The sequence below is a fragment of the Ctenocephalides felis genome, unplaced genomic scaffold (assembly GCF_003426905.1).
Source record: "Ctenocephalides felis isolate EL2017-DRISC unplaced genomic scaffold, ASM342690v1 CF-g0.4_SCAFFOLD_01886, whole genome shotgun sequence".
NCBI lineage: Eukaryota > Metazoa > Arthropoda > Insecta > Siphonaptera > Pulicidae > Ctenocephalides > Ctenocephalides felis.
This window is the reverse complement of record NW_020538040.1, coordinates 11011394-11030408: the sequence shown is the minus strand read 5'-3', so window position 1 is coordinate 11030408 and position 19015 is coordinate 11011394. Positions and strand designations below refer to the sequence as shown.

At 30.5% G+C, this 19015-nt stretch overlaps 1 protein-coding gene across 1 annotated transcript; it reads right to left on the bottom strand.

Moving 5' to 3' along the window:
- Positions 1–17565: 17565 nt before the first annotated feature.
- On the bottom strand, positions 17566–19015 carry LOC113374628 (methenyltetrahydrofolate synthase domain-containing protein-like). Its single transcript, XM_026614604.1, has 2 exons — positions 18240–19015; positions 17566–18127 (listed from the first exon to the last, which is right to left on the bottom strand). The coding sequence occupies exons 1-2, from the start codon at positions 19013–19015 to the stop codon at positions 17566–17568; spliced, it is 1338 nt and encodes a 445-aa protein (XP_026470389.1).

The window sequence follows — 19015 nt, the reverse complement described above, 5'->3', positions numbered from 1 at the left end:
TACTCTAAAAAATTACCCTTCTCCAACTAATCACACGTTTGGAAATTTATCGAATGCAAAACACGCCCGTCTACATATTTCCGATTCCTCGCTCGAGGGATGAAATGAACAGCACCCGAGAAACAGCATCCCCTCGAACATCTGAATGTCTGAATGTTATGTATTTTATCTGGATGTGCCGATAAGAAAAGTCTGTCCGGCGGGTACAAGGGGTAGATAGCGGCCATAAGCACGTCACAATAGAATATGATAACGGACGACAGTCGAACGATAGTGAGACACTGATAAAATAAAAGGCAGAAATAGAAATGGAATGACAACTGAGGATATACTTGGGTGGAAAATTATTGGGACTAGAGCACTGAGGACTTAGGAAGTTAGTTTTATATATTTCTGATAAAAATCGAATAGCAATCAGATTTGGGAGTACTGGGAGCTGTTGCGATGTTACATCCTAACTACGTGGTGCCATAGAAGGCAATGCAGGATAAGGTGACGGTTGACATATTACTTTTTTGATATTATATTTTTAGAATTTTCTGATACTGATAATTTTTAATTTGATGCAGCAATGCCGGAGGAATGATATTTTCACTTGGAAACAGTTTTATAAAAATTTGCAATAATTAACGATGTATGGTATTGTGCTTGACACTAGAAAATTGCCAATATACCATACATTATAAATATAGATTAAATTTTGCTATATTAAAATTATGAATAGCAATCAAAATAATTTATTTCTATTAGGTTAAATAAAACTAATGTAGTTTACAGTAAATGATTTTCCAGTTAACAGCAAGAACATTGACAACATCACGAACTGGTCTTAGTAACTTATTAGGATGATCCTCAATTTTTAAAATGCATGAGTACTGCTTCTATCATCAATTACATTCCATAATTCAAATTAGGAATCCAATTAGTTTATTCTTTAATTAGTCGTTTAGCAATCAATAGCTACACAAAAAATCTATAAACTAAATTGAAAGCTTAGTATATGAAAATTATTGTGTTAGTATTTTACGTGCCATATTGCAATCCTTTGTATTTAGAGTTCATAATTGTACCTAATTTTGCTTTCATACGTGTCATTCATATCTTGTGTCTACAATATAAATTCCCCGTATTTTTCCTTTTTTGTGTATGTAGTCAATAATTTGCATTAATCTTCAGTCCACTCCCTTCAGTTCTTCTATGTTTTGTTTAATGACATCACGCAAAAGATACCATTTTCTCAACATGGGTCTAAACCATTCTTTTTTTTTCAAAATTTTGTCCAATAAATTTTTTTCCTTTTCCATTTTCCGGACAACAATTTTATTTGTAACCTTTACAGTCTATTTTACTTTGTCTGTTCTTCTCCAGTACCACATTTAGAAATGATCCATGTAGTATTTTTCAGCCAAATGTCCATGTTTTTATTCTGTAGAGAGGCATGCTACAATGGAGCAATTTATCAGATTCTTCTGCAACTTGAGGCACAGTCAATAGAAATTAAGTATGATATAACAAACCTATTTGAGAAATCTTGTCTATAAATCCATTTATTATAGCTATGTGTCCTATTCAAAGCAATATATTTTGTATATATTAAATAAAATTTATAATTTATCATTCTTGAGGTTCTTAGGGCGATACATGTCAATTTTCGGTACATTATATTTAGCTCATACCATTTTTTTAAATGCAATTAGAATTTGCAATTTTAGAAAGTGTAGTATGATTATTTTTTTTTATGGTAATTATTTTTTATTAATACCCATTATAAGACAACCCCTTAGTTCCTTTTCCTATTTTGATATGGTTGCCTTCTAATTATGGTTACATTCAGAAAATTTTTGCAGAACTTCCAGAAAGTAATTTATTTTAATTTAATCATTTTAGTAATCTATATTATAAATTAAAAATAGTAGTAGCTGCTGCTTGATAGCAGGTTGCACGCAACGCAGAATTTAGAGTTGGAGCTTTATGAAAGCAAGGTCGAGTTTTTACCACTTGATACACTTACTATCCATCTACCAGGAATAATATATTTTTAATACTCATAACACAGGCCTACAAAATTTTTGTTTTGTTTGGTGCATCAAATGTTAGAGCTGATTCTTATAGTATTTTTTGCGCTGATTTCAAATCTGTAAACCATTTTTTTGTATCAGCTCTAGTTTGGAATTTGGAAAGAAGTTGCCGAAACCAGGTCCATTCTAGGTCGTCACGGAAAAGAACTTTTCACAGTGTCAACTAATGTCCCAACTAAGGCCGAATGGATCTTGTAAGTTTGTATGTACGAGTGGGTATATCTTATTAAAATAACATTCTGAATTGAATTATTATTTTGTACTTTCATTCCTTATATATCATATATATCATATCCTGAAAACTAAAGCTCATAGAAAAAAAAACAATTTGAGATCAGCGCCCCAAATATACTTAAAAACAGCAATAAAATCGTTTGCACCATTTTCTTTGTTGGCCTGTGTAATCATAACATAAACAGAATGAAATATTCAGGTACCAAAAAAGACAAAGAGGAGTCTATTTGAAATAGATACTCACTTCTCACACTTACCATATATATTTAAAACATTGCAACGCAGATCTATGACAATTTCAAACTATTTAAGTACATAATTATTGACATAGTAAAATTTATGTCACATTTGAATCCAATAAATATAAAATATCCATAACATTTCTGATTCAACTGTCCCATCCCATCCACGCCCCAGAAATCATCGTGTTGTAATACAATTATATTTGTCTGTAAAGAGCATTTGGCATAACAGCAAATCCGTGGCCGTCGCGTGTAAATTTTATAACTTAAGCTTATTTCATTTCATAAGGTTATTCTATAATGTCCAATGTTCTAGAATTACCCTTAGAGTATCGGTAATTCAATGCAAACACGTGCCGGCACGTGCAACAGAATCGGCGCGTGGCCCAGATTATGGGCGGCGTGTACCAGAGAATACTTGCACTTGGCCGATTCATTCTGTCAAAGTGGAAATGAAAAGTTTGGAAAATAAGGGATGAAGGGGGGAGGACTTAAATTTGGGAATGGGTTATTAGGATAATTCGGTTATGATTTGAGAATTTAGACATTTATACACGAGTTAACAAGAAGTAATTCGAAAGCTTCAAATTGTTAAGGTTTGAATTCAGCGATGGAGGTAATTTTGGTATTTTAAAATACAACACAAGTTTTATAGATTTATTACAGAATACAGATATGTACTTCATTAAAGATTATTATAAGGTTAAGTGTTCCTTTTGACGTCCAGAGAGTCAATGAGAGCTTGTGATGATTATAGAGGTCCTGTGTCCAGCCATAAAATGGACTAACATGGTATCAAATAGAGCTGGGTAACTCCGGAGCGGGTTACTTTTAAGAATATAACTCCATCCTGGCAGTGAATCCAATCTTGAGTTGTATCAGAGATTTCGTACTTCCATAAACTCGCTTGAGATTTTTTTACTAATACAAAGATTTGTGTCAGAAGATGGGATTGGTTTCTTATCTTTCAGGCAATTTTATGACTTTCTAGGTATAAAATGACCCAACACCAAATTTGTGTTCAAATAAATAGCTCAAATGCATAATTTATTCAATAGTAATGCGTCATATTTCATCTATTTTTTCTCTTCAAAAATAATTACAATGAACAATGACAAAGATTTTCAAAAACTAGAATATCATTCAAATTCTATAGTCACTCAGCTTCTTGAGACACCAATTTGAAGAAGACTGAAGATAAAGTTGCCCAATGATAATGTTGAAGACGTTTAGAAATATCAAATCTTTGCACATATGAACAGGATTGATAAACTCACTTATTGAAGTGATTTTACAACTACGGATAAAATATTTATCACAATAATTTATATGTGTGAGTAAATGATATAAGCCAAATAGCTAATAGAATTGTACAGTAAAACTTTAAAGTTATTATTTGAAAAAAATTCAAAATTTTCAAAAATCTCATTTTTTCGAAGTTTTCTAAAGAATTTTAAGGCTTTTTTAAAAATTCCAAATTTCGGTACAGCAAGTTCCAGCAATTTGCCTTAAGGCACGATGCCATGCACCACTAGTTTATCCAACAGCAATGTTTCATATTCATAACTAAGATAATCTTTGTAGTAAGTGAATGACCGCAATAAGATATACTAGAACTAGAGTCTTAAAAACCACATAAATGTATTTAATCAGATTTTTCATAGGACGATTAAGGTCGACTGTAGTAGTAGGTACTACTTCTAATTTCAGTGTCAAAAACAAAAACCTAGTAAAAACAATTCAATCCTTTGCGAATTTAAAAAAATGCTTAATTAAATTATTAACTAATTAGTAATTAATACACATCTTTGTTTAACTTTTTAATTTAAACTAAATCACGGCAAAGCGTAAATGGTACAGCTAGTTTAATATAAATTGTTTATATTCATAACTAAGATAATCTTTGTATGTGAATGACCACAATCAGGAATATACTAAAGACTTAAAAACTACATAAAAATGCATTTAATCAGGTTTTTCATACGACGACATAAGGTCGACTGTAGTAGGTACTACTTCGAATTTCAGTGTCAAAAACAAAAACCTAGAAAGACAATTTAATCCTTTGAGAATCTAAAAAAAATGCTTAACCAAATTGTCAATCTACTATAATAAATGCAGGAGACAAATACGGTTTATCACATATGTAATCTGATTAAGTTCACACACAGCAAACCCATCAATAACGCGTCCTGGCGAACATGAAATTTGCATTAACACGGTCATGCATAATATCCGATATTTGTCCTTCCCACAGGACCAAAAAACCGAAAAAGTCTCCACCGTCCGCCGTCCACCGTCTCTTTAGTAGGCGTGACGCGTTTTCGTCGGCGCCGTCACGTTATCCTCGCGAGTGCACGTGACGCGGGGACTTAATCAACGGACTCGGCAGTGTTCGGCACGCGTCGGGAGCGTGCCTCTTCCTAGTATCATATCATATGCTCGTCATCTGTGACAAATCGACTCTAATCCGAGAATTATTTTTCAAAGCATCAAATCGCGGGTCACACAGATTTTTAAGATCGCGGGAGGATGAAATATGGAGAGCAAAAATTGTGGTAGAATTCCGGAGTATTATTTCTAACTTCTCGAATTATAAGATATTTTTCTAAAATTTCATAAAAATCGTCCTAATTGAATTACAAAGAAACGACTGATTCTTACCAAAAAGTAATCAACGTGATTCTAAACAGTTTCTAAATTTTCAAAATTGGTTTAGGATTTTCACCAAAACTTTGCTGAGTTTTGCACTTAATTGTTAATAGTTAACGCCATGCCAAACTATATCTTGATCTATCACCAGCTTGCAAATAAAACATAATGAATGAATGAATGAATTAATAAATATATTATTTTAGTAATTTCCCTTTTGAAAAAAATTATTATATTATTTTATAATTTACTTAAGCATTGAAATGTAATCTTACGGAGAATTGTTAATAGTTTTCCATTTTCAGTCATATGCATTCGAAGTTATGCAGATTGCTTATTGTAATATTTATATTCTTTCTTTCTTTTCTTTTTCTTCTTCTTTTCTTTTTCTTTTTTTTTTCAGAAAAGCGTCTAAACTTTTTAATAATTTCTGCGAGTCAATGGATATACAGGACCTCAACTTTTGAAGATGCTCTAAACGAAGACGTAATATCAAGTTTCATAAAATTAAGACACAAAATTAAATTATTTTAGCATTCCTTTTTTTGTATTTTATATTTGGTTGTTTTGTTATTTAATTGTAAAATTGTTAATTGTATATCTAATACATCTAATACTTCTAATACTTCTAATACATCTAATACATCTGAAGTTTAAATTCTGAAAAACTACGAATCGGTAAATGTCATTACAGACATTTGTTAAGAAAAAGACTAACACACACATATATTTTTCCTATTTTTGTGTCAAACGATTCAGAATGACTGAAAATGTCCATAAAACAAAATTATCGAATCAGATTTTCTTGCGAAAACAAACTTCATATTTTGCAAAAAAAAAATTCATAGAGTTATTTTATGATTTCTCGAATTATTAGAACCTTTGCCTCTAACATCTTTTGAACTTTTTAATAATTTTCTGAGTATGGCAAAAAAAACTAAACATAGCAAAAGAGATAAGAGTTCCCATAATTCTATTTTGAATCTTATTTATATTTCATTATATCTTTTAAAACTATTTTATAAATTTTTAAAATATGGAAAAAAAGTTTAATTCATATATAAATTTTCAAAATGCGTCAACCAGTATCTTTAAATGATATCTTAAATACAATAGTAATAATAATAATAACAATAATTCTTGAAGTGTGACAAAAAATAGGCATAGCAAAATGCTGATAGAGTCCGTTTATTTTATTTATATCCTTTAAAATTAAATTTTGATATGTGTTTCTATTGAAACTATTGAATATTTTAACATGATTTAAACAATTCAATATATTTTTAAAATATGGTTAAAAACATAAAAATAAGTACCGCAAGAAGAATTATAAAGTTCATTATTATTACTATTCTATATCCACTGAATTTATGTTATTATATCTGTCTTTACATCTATTGAGTTATTTAATAAATTTTCAAAGCATGATGAATAGCGTATAGCAAAAATATGATAGAAATCTATTATTTATAACTTTTGTTAGTAGTATTTTCAAAATTCCCAAATTTTGATTACCGATAATGCCTATAAACTTAATTGTGATTGTGATGTTTGTTACATTGGGGAATATTTTCAAAATATTAAAAATAAATAATTCAACCTATTTATATTTCAAAAAATCCAAAACAATTCAAAACTATGTATTCTGAACATATGAAGTTCTTTCTTTGAACAATTTTAAACACATTTGTTACAAATCATACTACCATGCTATATAAAAACAAAAAATTGTTGATCTTGATTCATGGATATAAATTTTTCTAGTGTTAATAAAAGTAGTTTTTATCCTTTACTTTTTGATAACCAACCAAATTCAATTAATGTTTGAAAAATATGATCTATTTTCTAATATTTAACCTAATGTTTTCACTTATATTTTATTTATAGGATTTTGGTGCTTTGAGTAGTCAACTTTTATATGAGATGCTTGATTCACCTACATCTGTTATACATGTTTTTTATATAAAAACAATATGTACTATAATTTTGTGACAAATAGAAATTCTCTCCTGGTTGGAATATATTATGTTAACTTTGAATTTATATATTTTTTTATTGTTATCGAATTTAGGTATTGTCTTGTATAACTTTAAGTAAATGATGACACATTTCGGGCGCCAAAATATATAAACAAGTATTGTTTTTTTCTCAATTATATATATATATATATATATATATATATATATTATATGTAATTCAGTTAGTGTATATATTCTCTGTAAATCAGTGTCATCATTAGCCGGCAACAAGGGCGACATAAGTACATAAAGTTATGAATAGCTCAGAGGGAGGGTGTCACGATTTTATGATTCACGACAGTCGAATGGCTCTAATCTGGTTACATAATATGATGGCAATTCTAAAAATTAGATTACCACATGAAATACATATACACATATATACTGGGGTAGAGGAATCACAATGGGACTATATTTTCAGAAATAAAGTACAATTTAGATTTGAATAGTTTTTGTTGTAGTCATCCAAATTTACCATCCAACTCTTTACTAATAGATAACTATAATGACAGACTGAAGAGAAAGCTACTTGATTTAAGTCAACAATTTTCCTGATAAAGATTGAAATAACTTTGTTATTAGAGAAATAAATAAAAGGAATTAATTATTAGTTATTACTTATGAAAAAATAATTAAGTTTATATTATTGTCATTAACCATCTTTCAACTACAATATATAATGATTTTATATAGACATTTTAGAGAATACAACAAATATAATATAAACTAGTGGTGCATCGTCCCTTTGTGACTTTGCTTTCTTTAAGCACCATTTTATCTTTGAATGATTTTCAAATTTTGAAAAAAAAATCAAATTCTTTAAATGAGAAAATTAGAGACATTTTTTACGTTAACTGTTAAATATCAACAGCCTTTGTAAAAAGAATTAAAAACAAATTTTGCAATATTACAAGCTATGCTTGGTACAAATGGCACTAACGTGAGATCTCTTCCCAAATCCGAATTTTTGATATATATATACGCACCGAATTTTTGATAAATGTCATTACGATATAATGAGGGAGGTAAACCCTGCAACGAGTAGTATTATAAATTACCCTAGTTTTTCCTATATTTGCACAATTGTACACCGACCATCCCCCGATGTATGTTTTTATGTGGTGTACAAAGCGAATTACTCAATCAAGCGCGTGATTTTATTTCGTTGCATTTGCCTTTGATTCGGTTTGCTTTGGTTTTGTCCGGTTTGTTTTCCATCGTTTGTAAGGCTTTTTCTTTTGTGCGGAAAATGTTTGCATTGCTGAAACCTTTCGTTTTAGTGCTTTTGTAAAAATTATAGTGAAAAATGTCTACGGTTCTTTTTTTGATATTGGTTTTATCAATAATGTGCTGTGTGCAGCCTTATTAATGAAGGAATGGTAAAGGCAAACTATAATAATAAATAATTATAACAGCAAGAGTTGGAACGTTTATGAATTTATACTTCTGCAATTGTTTGCAAATATTTTTATTATTTTTTCGATACTTGTTTACTTTCGCTTCGCATAACGTAACAGTTTGCTAATAGACACACACTCTTTAATTGATATTTATTTTATATATTTATTAACTTTCCGCAGGGTAAGTTATAGTAATCGCAAAAAAATCGAAAATATTTTTTTTTATATATCTTTACGTTTCTGAACATTTTGGCATACTTTAGAAAAAATAGATGTATGTGTGTATGAGTGTGTGTGTGTGTGTGTGCGGATACAAATTTTCGTCGACGATTACGGGAATACCGATCAACCGATTTGAATAATTCAAAACAACATTCGATTTTTATTAACAAGAAGACAAACTGATTAGTTTTTGGCGAAGGCAGGTCTAGCCGTTTCGGTGATACGGGGCAACAAGAGCCAAAAATGTTAATTAAGTTTATGAGAGAACGAAGCGTCCAATTTAAATAATTCAACATTTTGTGCATTGACAAAATGAAGAACGGTATAAATTTCTGCAAAGGCAGATATATCCGTTTCAAAGATCGAGTGTAAAAAAAATTATATTAAATGCGATAAAAAATGTTTATCCGTACTAATGTTTATTGGATAAGGCGATTACGTGCTTCAATATTTCTTCTCTAAAACAGCCACGCAGCACGATTGCTTTGATACAAAGTTCAAAATTATCAGAAAAATCAAAGTATAAAAAAAATTGAGAAATATAAGAAAAAATTCAAATTTTTCAAAAAAGTCACTTATTTTCAAAAATCCTCAAAAATCTATTTTTTTTTAAAGATTTCAAAAATTTTGATTTTTTTAATTTAAATTTTCGGTACGGAAAGTTCCAGAAAGTCGTTTTAAGATAATACCATTAGTTGCAAATTGAACTTCACATGAAATTTAAAATTTTAATTAGATGTACGTTGATGCTGTCAGAATTTAGAGACAGTACAAATTTAATTTCTCATGTATTATTATTAGAATCATTATATAATAAATAATTGTTTACCAAAAATAAGTAACTCCTGGCTTACACCAATATCGCACATACACATCACCATCCATCAGTTTATCTAAGCGACTCAAAACCGCCATAATACACATCCCAACATCTTCGCAAGCCATTATTTTCCTTTTATGAAAACAAATTAAAGAAACCATTGAATTTCCTATATAGATGTTTGAATGCGTTTACTTTTATTCAGATATGTTTCCCTATCGAGAGAGTGGCGGGTGGTAGGGGGCGTTGGGGCGAGAGGGCGGCGGCGGGCGTTTGCGCCTTATCAGCAAAGCGGGCGAGCTTTTGCTCTCGCAGTTCCCCCTCGTTCGGAGCTTTTGCGAGCTTTTTTCTTATCAGCCGCAGAACAGCACGCCGCGCCGGTACGCTGGTACGGCGCACGGTCGGACACGTGCATAAATATATATTTACACTTCGAATTTGAGGGATACGAACACACACACACACACACACACACACACACACACATACATATATATACATATATATATATACATATATATATATATACATATATATATATACATACGAGTATATATATATATATACATATATATACATATATATATACATATATATATATACATATATATAAATATATATATATATATACTAGCTGACCCGACAAACGTTGTCCTGTACCTACGTCTTCAATTCAAAAGTTCCAATTTTTTTAATACCTTATCATATACATTTTAATATCCTATTTGATGTCCTGCCTTTATGATTCATTTATAGTCTTAGCAGAAGCAGTAAAAGAAATTCAAAAAAAAAATAATATAGTATCTGCGAAAAAAAAAAATATCACACTTGATTTTACCACGCAAGATAATTGCTTCAATAATTTAGTCTAATCTCGTACGATATATTAGTTGCTTTTTGGCAATTATAATTTCTATAGAACATTTTTCTTACTAATAATATAATAAACATTATTGTTTAAGATCAAATCTTAGGTGAATTAATTTGTAAGATCTAGTTCATATGAGCACTCTTCAATCTAAGATCAACTTGCTAAATATTCCATATCCAATGTCAAACAAATGAATTTTTGACACATGAAACAAAATTCTAAATCATTTTTTTAATAAGTAGAAATATTTTTTTGTATTGTTAAAAAAATTAGTGAAGTAAACCTAAATGTGACAATCATAAGTTTAAAAAAAAATGTATATATAATTTTGGACTTATTGCGATATTTATTTATCTGAATTATATAATTTCATCTGCCAACATATACTGTTGACTGTATCTTATATTATTTTAATTTCTGGCAAACCTCAGATGCTTTTCGGCATTAATAATGTAGACATAACATTTTCCTTGTATATTATATTCTAATATTATCTTGGCTCATAATTTCAGCTAAATTCAAATTTCAAAGTGAATTGACATTTCTAGCAGATGATAGTTCAAATGTTTTCAATCAATAATAAGAAGTTTTTTGTAATTTTCGTCATATATTTCTACAATATTACTATAGTTTTATCGTTCATTAAATCCTAAAAAATTTCTTTGACAAACTATAAAAAAATGTTCAAAATCCGAATAACCCTTTAGGAGAAGTATCAAATCATACACCCGTACAGAAAAATTATATATTATGTATTTGATCATAGCAATAAAATTTAATTTATTTTTATTATATAAAAACTATTTTTTACTGATAGACATCTAAAAAGCCTACTTTCCATTATTAAAAAGTATTTTATATTTTGACGTTAACAAACCTACAAAATTCATGTAGAAACGTTGGCGAAAGCATATTAATTTTTTAATCAATAAAATCAAGTGTTAAATTAACAATTTTCAAGAAAAAAGTTATTAATTTAATTAAATAAGAAGAAGTAAAATCGTTTTAAAAACGAAGCACATATATATAGATATAGATAATATGCCATGGCAAATAATATTATATAGAGAGTAAATTATTACTCACCATGTTAACAGGTTTTTTTAAATTTTCAGCATTTTTCTGGATGTTTTATCTGTAACAAGAAAAAAAAAGATTTAAAAATTATAGTATTTTAAGTTGTTAAGACTATATATTAATAAATTTATAATACTTTGGATACTTTATATTAACAATAAGTAAAATATAAAAAAATCACGCTCACTAAATTGTTGATTTAAATAAGTTTTAAAGACTTATACCAAATAATTCAATAGCAACACAAATATTTAGTACAAAATTCTAAATTTCTCGAAAACAGAAGTAAATATAAAATCTTGATAGAGATATAATAATAGTAATCTGGATGTAAGTTGCATTTGACTTGTTGCATGAATTTACTGATGTATGTAAATGATCGTCTTAATCAAAGAAACTTAAATTTAGCAAATTTTAAGCTATCGAATAAATTTATTTCTATATTGTAATTTTCAAAAAATAATACTAAACAATTCTGAAAATAAAATATAAGATAAAATGCTTTTATTTAAGAAACGTGGATATTGTTAGAATGTAGATCATAATTGTTAATTTAGTGGGAGTTATAAAGTTATTATAACTAATTTATAAATAATTTTGAAAAATTACTAAATGCAAACTTTTGCAAAGAAACGCAATTTTTGCTAAAATCTCAGTATAAAAATGTATAAGCTGATGTATATAGGAGCATACCCAAATGCTTATTTTTTCTGCTTTCAAATTGCCAATCTTTGTACGTTTTTGCCCATAAAACCAAATATTCGACTTCCAAAATTTCAAATACATCTTTACAATATAGATACGAATTGAATGCTTTATGAAGCGATTAAAAATTAGAATCCAAACATACTTCCACCCAAACACACATACAATTTTTCCAAAATGAACAGTAGACCCTGAAATACAATTTAGTCAACTCAACCTCCAACCCTATAACAAAAGTTAAAAATTTATATTTTTTTTAAATTCACATACAATTTCTAGCATGCGTCCTCGATTCATACTGTATTTGTAACACAATCTCCGCCACGCGACCTGTCTAACGAGATAACACGCTCTGTGCCATGTCCTGAACAGATATGTAGGGCGGCGGTGAAAACTGGAAGGACACGTGTCCTGCAAAAAGGGACTTTTTTCTGTGCCGTGTGATACGAAACAACAGCACGATAAGTGGTGAAACAGATTTTGTGGAAGTGACGTGGGTTTACTATATTCTTTAATTTAAATCTAGTTAAAAATTAGAAAAGAACTAGTGGTGTATGGTAGTGCGAAGGGTACTTGCTGATGGATGCGATAAGAGACCTCTAATTCGTTGCTATCGTAAAATTTCAGGAAAATCGGAAAATTTCGAGAAAATTATATGAACACACTTAACCATTTATTTTCTCCCTAAAATTTAGGAAAGAACTAATGGTGTTTGGTGGATACGAGGCTACTTGGTGGTAACATTTTTTGCATGGTAAAAATGTGATCTTTAATTTAAATTTAGTTAAAATTTTGGAAAGAACAAATAGTGTTTGATAGTTAGACAGCTACTCACTGGTTACATTTTGCTCAAAAATGTCAATAAGCCAATAACTAATTTCAATTTAATATTTACAGAAATTGGAGTAGATCATTTTTGTCATAAATACTGATTTATATCATCAAATACTCGTTTTCTGGCAGTTGGTGTCCTTGTTTGAGAAAGTTTTGTAATGTATGCATTGGCAACCAACAAGAATAGTGTTTTATACGAACACAAATATGCTTTCTGCGTCATATATACATTCAATACCAGGAAGTATCCCAACACCAGGGGGACAGAATTAGCCAAATAAAAAAAAAACTGTTGAAATGATAATTTTAAGGGGTTAAGGGGTATTTTTGAAAAATCGATTTTTATTTTTTTGCATTTTCATTAAGTGTAATATCTTGAAAATGTTCACTGAAAATTTCAAGTTGATCCGATGATTACTTTTGGAGTTATTGGACTCTTACCAGCGCGTTGGCGCAAGTGGAGAGCTCGATACTTATACTCAAGATTATTCTCCCTCACCTCCTGATGTTTTAAAAGCTTTAAAACTGATTTACGACGATCTCAGTAATGATAATTTTCTTTCAAGATGTATAGTTCAAGGTTGAATCGATAATTAGAAAAAATTAAGAGCTTCAACCAACTAGTGTAAAAAATATGCCTAAAAACCTTGAATACTAGTTCTACTATCGTACAAATTGCTGAATACATATACATAATCATTATTATTGATTATGGATACCCTAGGACCTAATTGTGGGTGTAATTCCCATTGGTATGCTGAAAAATTGGATGCTGCACGTGTGAAAGTGGCAGATCAGCGCGCCAACGAGAACATTCGGGAGGCCAAAATGCTTCGTAGGCAACAGCAAATGGAAATTTTGGAATCTTGCACAATGACTGATGAACTATTATATGGCCCAAAAATAGATGACTCGGTTTAAGTAATTCAATAATTCGAATTTCTGTATGTAAATCCAATGTAAAACTTTAAATGCGTTTTTCTCAAAACTATGTTTTTTGAACCGGTGACCACTGTAACTCAAAAACCGCTTAGTAAATTTTAATTTAACAGCTTTTAGAATACATAATAAACTCGGGCCTGATCGAAGGATTTTTATTTTTTCAAAAATTTCAATTTTTTATGACCAATTAACTGTTGATTTTCTACCCAAAAATCTAGAAATTTTTTTTCTGATGCTGCCAGTTTGTTAATTTTTGCAAAAAAAGAGAAAACCTTCGATCGGGCTAAGGATTATCTATTTATAAAACTATTTTTTTATTGGATTGATTTTAGATGAATCTCTGAGAAGTTATGATGGTCACCGCCAGGACCGTTTTTTGAAACAGGGTCAACTAAAACAGCTATAACTTTGGGAATATTTATTTTTTTAATCTGAAATTTTTGTTACTTCAAGTCAAAACATTGTATAATAATGCCGTATTATTTTTGTAAAAAAATATCGTTTAATAACAGCAAAAATTACTGAAAATTCTCATTTTTTCGTACCTCCAAGTACCCCTAACCCCTAAATAATAACTATCATTTTTTACCAAAACAAGGAGTCATCATCAGCAATCAGAACTTAGAAGCTGTTGCGCTAATTTCTTATATGTTTTGGTTTTTCATAGATGGCAATCGAGAAGGTTGTCCATAATGAATTCATTATTACAATTTCTGTAACACTTTGTTGGTGTTTTGTTTGTTTGTTTTTATTGGTGCTGGCAAGGGCACTCGAAAACATAACACTATCTATATCTCCAAGCGAAAACCAAATGTCACTGTTGCTTGATATCAGACTGTCCAAAATGAGCATGGAACTTGGATCCTCTTAACTAATATGAAAACAAAAATCTTTTACATCAACAACCATAACAACCATAGGTATAGGTTATACCCAAAGTTATTGATTTTATCGACCACTCCATACACTAATTGTAAGTAAAAATTTAGTTCTTAGACTTGGTTTTTAAATAAAAAACGATTAATTTGCAGTCAATGTATTGTAGGATAAAATCGCAATATCGACTAAAAGACTAAAGTTTTAGAGTCATTTAGAATTCAAAAGTCAAATAATTGGCAGCTGGTATACACTGGTAATTAGAAAGTCTATTAGAAAAAAGTCAAAAATTAGCATTGATAATAATCTAAAAGACAATAAATAGGGTAGTGATAGATAACATTTGGCAATCTAGAAAATAATAAATAGGTTAATAGTAAGATGACCATATTTATTATAGTAATTATATTATAGTAAGATGACCACTTTTTGTTAATCAAAACTGCGAACTTTTGTTTCTATGTTTTTTTTTGCTTTTGATCCTTATATAAAATTCTATTTTATTTATTTTATTCTATTCAATTTTCTTGACAAAAAAATAGCTGCTCTCATAATTTTTGTCAATTTTAATTTTAATTTTGGAAAAACCAGGTCAAAAAATTTTAATCCGGGACGTATGGTCACCTAAATTAATAGGTTATAGATTACTTATTACTGGAAAAAAGAAGTCAAATGTTAGGCCAGCGTCTGCTGAGCTTTAGAAATCAAAAACCAGTCAATTGGTTAGAAAATAATATGAATTGGCTATTAAGAATTATTGGCCGATTGACAAAATATTAGAAAATATTTGCCAAAAGTTGATAGACTAAAGATTTCAAGGGTTGGCAATATGAAAAACAATAAATAGGTTAGTGATCCATAATCGTTTGTCGTCAAAAAGATGTGTGTGTGTGCGTGTGCGGATATAAGTTTTCGTCGACGATTTCGGGTCACACGGGTCAAGCGATTTGAATACTTAAAAAAACATTCGATTCGTATTCATAAGGAGACATGCTGATTAGTTTTTGGCAAAAGCAGGTTGAGCGGTTTCTAAGATACGGGGAAAAAAGTGCCAAAAATGGTAACTGATTTTTTAAGCGTCCGATTTATTTGATAAGACATTATATAAGGTTATCGCCCTTCCGCCTTTTTGTATTATAAACCAAGAGCAAAAAAGCGGAAGGGAGATACTTGCCAACCTAATATTTGCATTGACTAAATGTAGAACCGATGAAATATTTAGGAAGGCAGGTCTAGCAGTTTTGGAGATCCAATATAAAAACAAATTTTGTTCCTGCAACGCGGCGCCTACACGCTTTTATATTTCGTTTCTACGCAGCTACACAGATAACGTATCCCAATTGCTTTGAAAAAAAATTCAAAATTGCCAAATATTTCAAAAAAATAAAATTTTTCAAAAAAAAGTCAATTTTGGGTCAAAACTCTAAAATCGATTTTTCTCGTAGTTCTAAAAGAAAATTGAATATTTTTTAAAAACCTTAATTTTTGGTACGGAAATTTCCAGTAACTTTCCTTAAGGCACGATGCCATGCACCACTAGCTATCTATATTTTCAAAAATTGATATCACTACTGCATGTTATCAGGTTATCCAGAGCGGTGGTTCGAACTCGCAACTCCGTCCACACAAAACAGTGCGCTTAACCATGGAACACCAACTTTCCTATATGTGCAAATAATAGACGTAATCAACAAGAAATCATTATATTAACCCTTTCCACTCGCGAATTGTGAGATTAATATGAATTTTGCCACCGAAGCGGCGGCATCCGAGTTAAAAGGGTTAATTTATGAATGATCAATAAGTATACTAAGTTGCTGTATGGCACTATAATACGAGAAAATATTGCAGATTATTCACTTCTGAATAAAATTTATGTTTAAAAAATGATTCACTCCTGAATAAAATTTACTTTTAAAAAATGATTATACATTATTGAAGAAAAAATGAACATTTGCTTAATACACACGCGGTGTAGTTTTTAAAAGTACGTCCCAATATTCCAAACGTTTTAAACAATTTATTGAAATTAAACCAATTGCAGCAGGCCTATAATATTTTAGAATTATAATATATAAGGGTGTTTGTTAAAAACCATACACTCTCAATACAAAAAGCTTTTTTTTTTCTCATAACATAACTTATTATATAAAAAATATTTTATAAACTTTTATAAATTTTTGTTCATAAAAAAACTATTAGTACGTATTTATGATACTTATGTATGAAAGCTAGAACAATTAAATGTTCAATAGAGATTATAAATAAACAAAATTTTGTACTTTATATTTTAAAATTGATATTTAATTAATAATAAACACTGTTTTCAGTAATCAAAACAACACAATTAAATTAACTATATAACTCGAAATTTTTATTAAACAAAATAATTGCTTGTAACTCGTAGAATAATTAGTATTGCAAATACTATAAAGATGAATTACATTTCAGTATTAAAATAACAGCATTCTAAAATTTGCTGTCAGGTTTTGAACACAAGAATTTTGACGTTGTTCTAATGTTAAATAAATTAATTCATACGGCAGTCACATCTGTCGTTTGAATCCTAGTGATTGGCCTAGCAGGCTTAACAGTCAAAACATGTGGTTCACATGAGGTGGTTCCTTCTTCACCACCTCCAATTTCATACCAGAAAGGGATTCAATCATGGCGTCCACTCCAAGGGATTTGACACCTGCAGGCTTCATCGCGAAGTGCAGGTAGCAAAAACCTTTCACTCCCCTCCAGGTGATGTCAAAAGGCTTGACACCCCTTTCTGCCAAAGCAGACTTAATGTCACGCACTCTATCTGTCTTCGCGATGTTGCTCACCTTGACGCTAAATTCGATCTGCGGCTTTGTTCTACGCGTGCGCCTCTTTCGCAAATTATTGCGTCTGGATTGACCATTCTCATTAGATACGTCCAATACGTCCAATACGTCGTTCTCCTCTTTCTCAGGGACACGTCGTCGTCTCAATCTACGGCCATTTCGTCTATGCTCAGACGCATCACCATCGCCCTCATTTGGCTCGGATTCGCTATTCTTTGCTGACTTACGGGGCCTCCTTCTCTGTTGAAATTTATTAGGGACTCTCACTTTCTCCACGCTTTCATTATCAGTATCTACCTCTTTTAGCACGATCTTTTTTCCGGCGCTAAGATAAAAAATAATATACTTTACATAATGATGTAAACTAATTATATATAAACACATGTATTCTAGCAAGCATTCATACATTAATTATAAATACACTATTAAATACTTACGCTTCTTCCTCTTCTTTGATTTTTTTCAAGGCATTTACAGTGTTTAAACGCCTTTCGGAGATCAAATTCCACATTATGTGAGTTGGCCGTGGTGGTCGTCCCGAGACCATGATTGTCTCGGTAGGTGTTATTATAATGTCAACTGGCACATCGTGAGCACCAAATAATATGCTGGGCATATCGTCCTTCACCTGGCAGTCATGCACCAACGTGGCAATAAGAGTATTCTGGTTTAGGGCTTTGACATGTTGTACAATGGCAAACTCAAGATCAGTGTATCCACGACCCTTACCAATTCGCAAGCCATTGCGAGACACTGCTACTGATCCAATGATTAGTAAGTCAATGTTGATACCAGAGTTTAAATCAACGGTTGGAGCTTCATTTAATCCTCTACGAGTAATTGCTCGGCGGACATGGTACTTGGAGTTGGTTTCAGGCATATCAATTTTGGTTAGTAACCCAGATTGTAGTCGAGGGACAGGGACTACTAACTGCTTACCTTGCTCCAAGGCCAGTATTCTAACGCATTCCAATGTCTTATCTGGGTTTACTAAAACGGTCTTTGCCTGTTTGAAAACATCTAGTTCACTTACTCTCTGTGCGGCATCAAAGGCTCCCTTGAAGTTTGGGATCCTATTGAAAACTGGACGTGGATACAGTGAAAGTCGGTTCTCTTCAAAGTGTTTCCAAACACCTCTACGGATTACTTGCTTCGTCACCCCAGCTTCAGCTTCCTTTGCTTCCTCTGTAAAATCCATTCTAGATTTATCCAT

What these genes read in the sequence shown, in the direction of transcription:
- LOC113374628 (XM_026614604.1), bottom strand. Translation starts at nt 19,015, where the DNA reads ATGGATAAATCTAGAATGGATTTTACAGAGGAAGCAAAGGAAGCTGAA. An exon ending in ATCAAAGAAGAGGAAGAAGC is followed by an intron (nt 18,128 to 18,239) that starts GTAAGTATTTAA and finishes TTTTTATCTTAG; the next exon opens with CGCCGGAAAAAAGATCGTGC.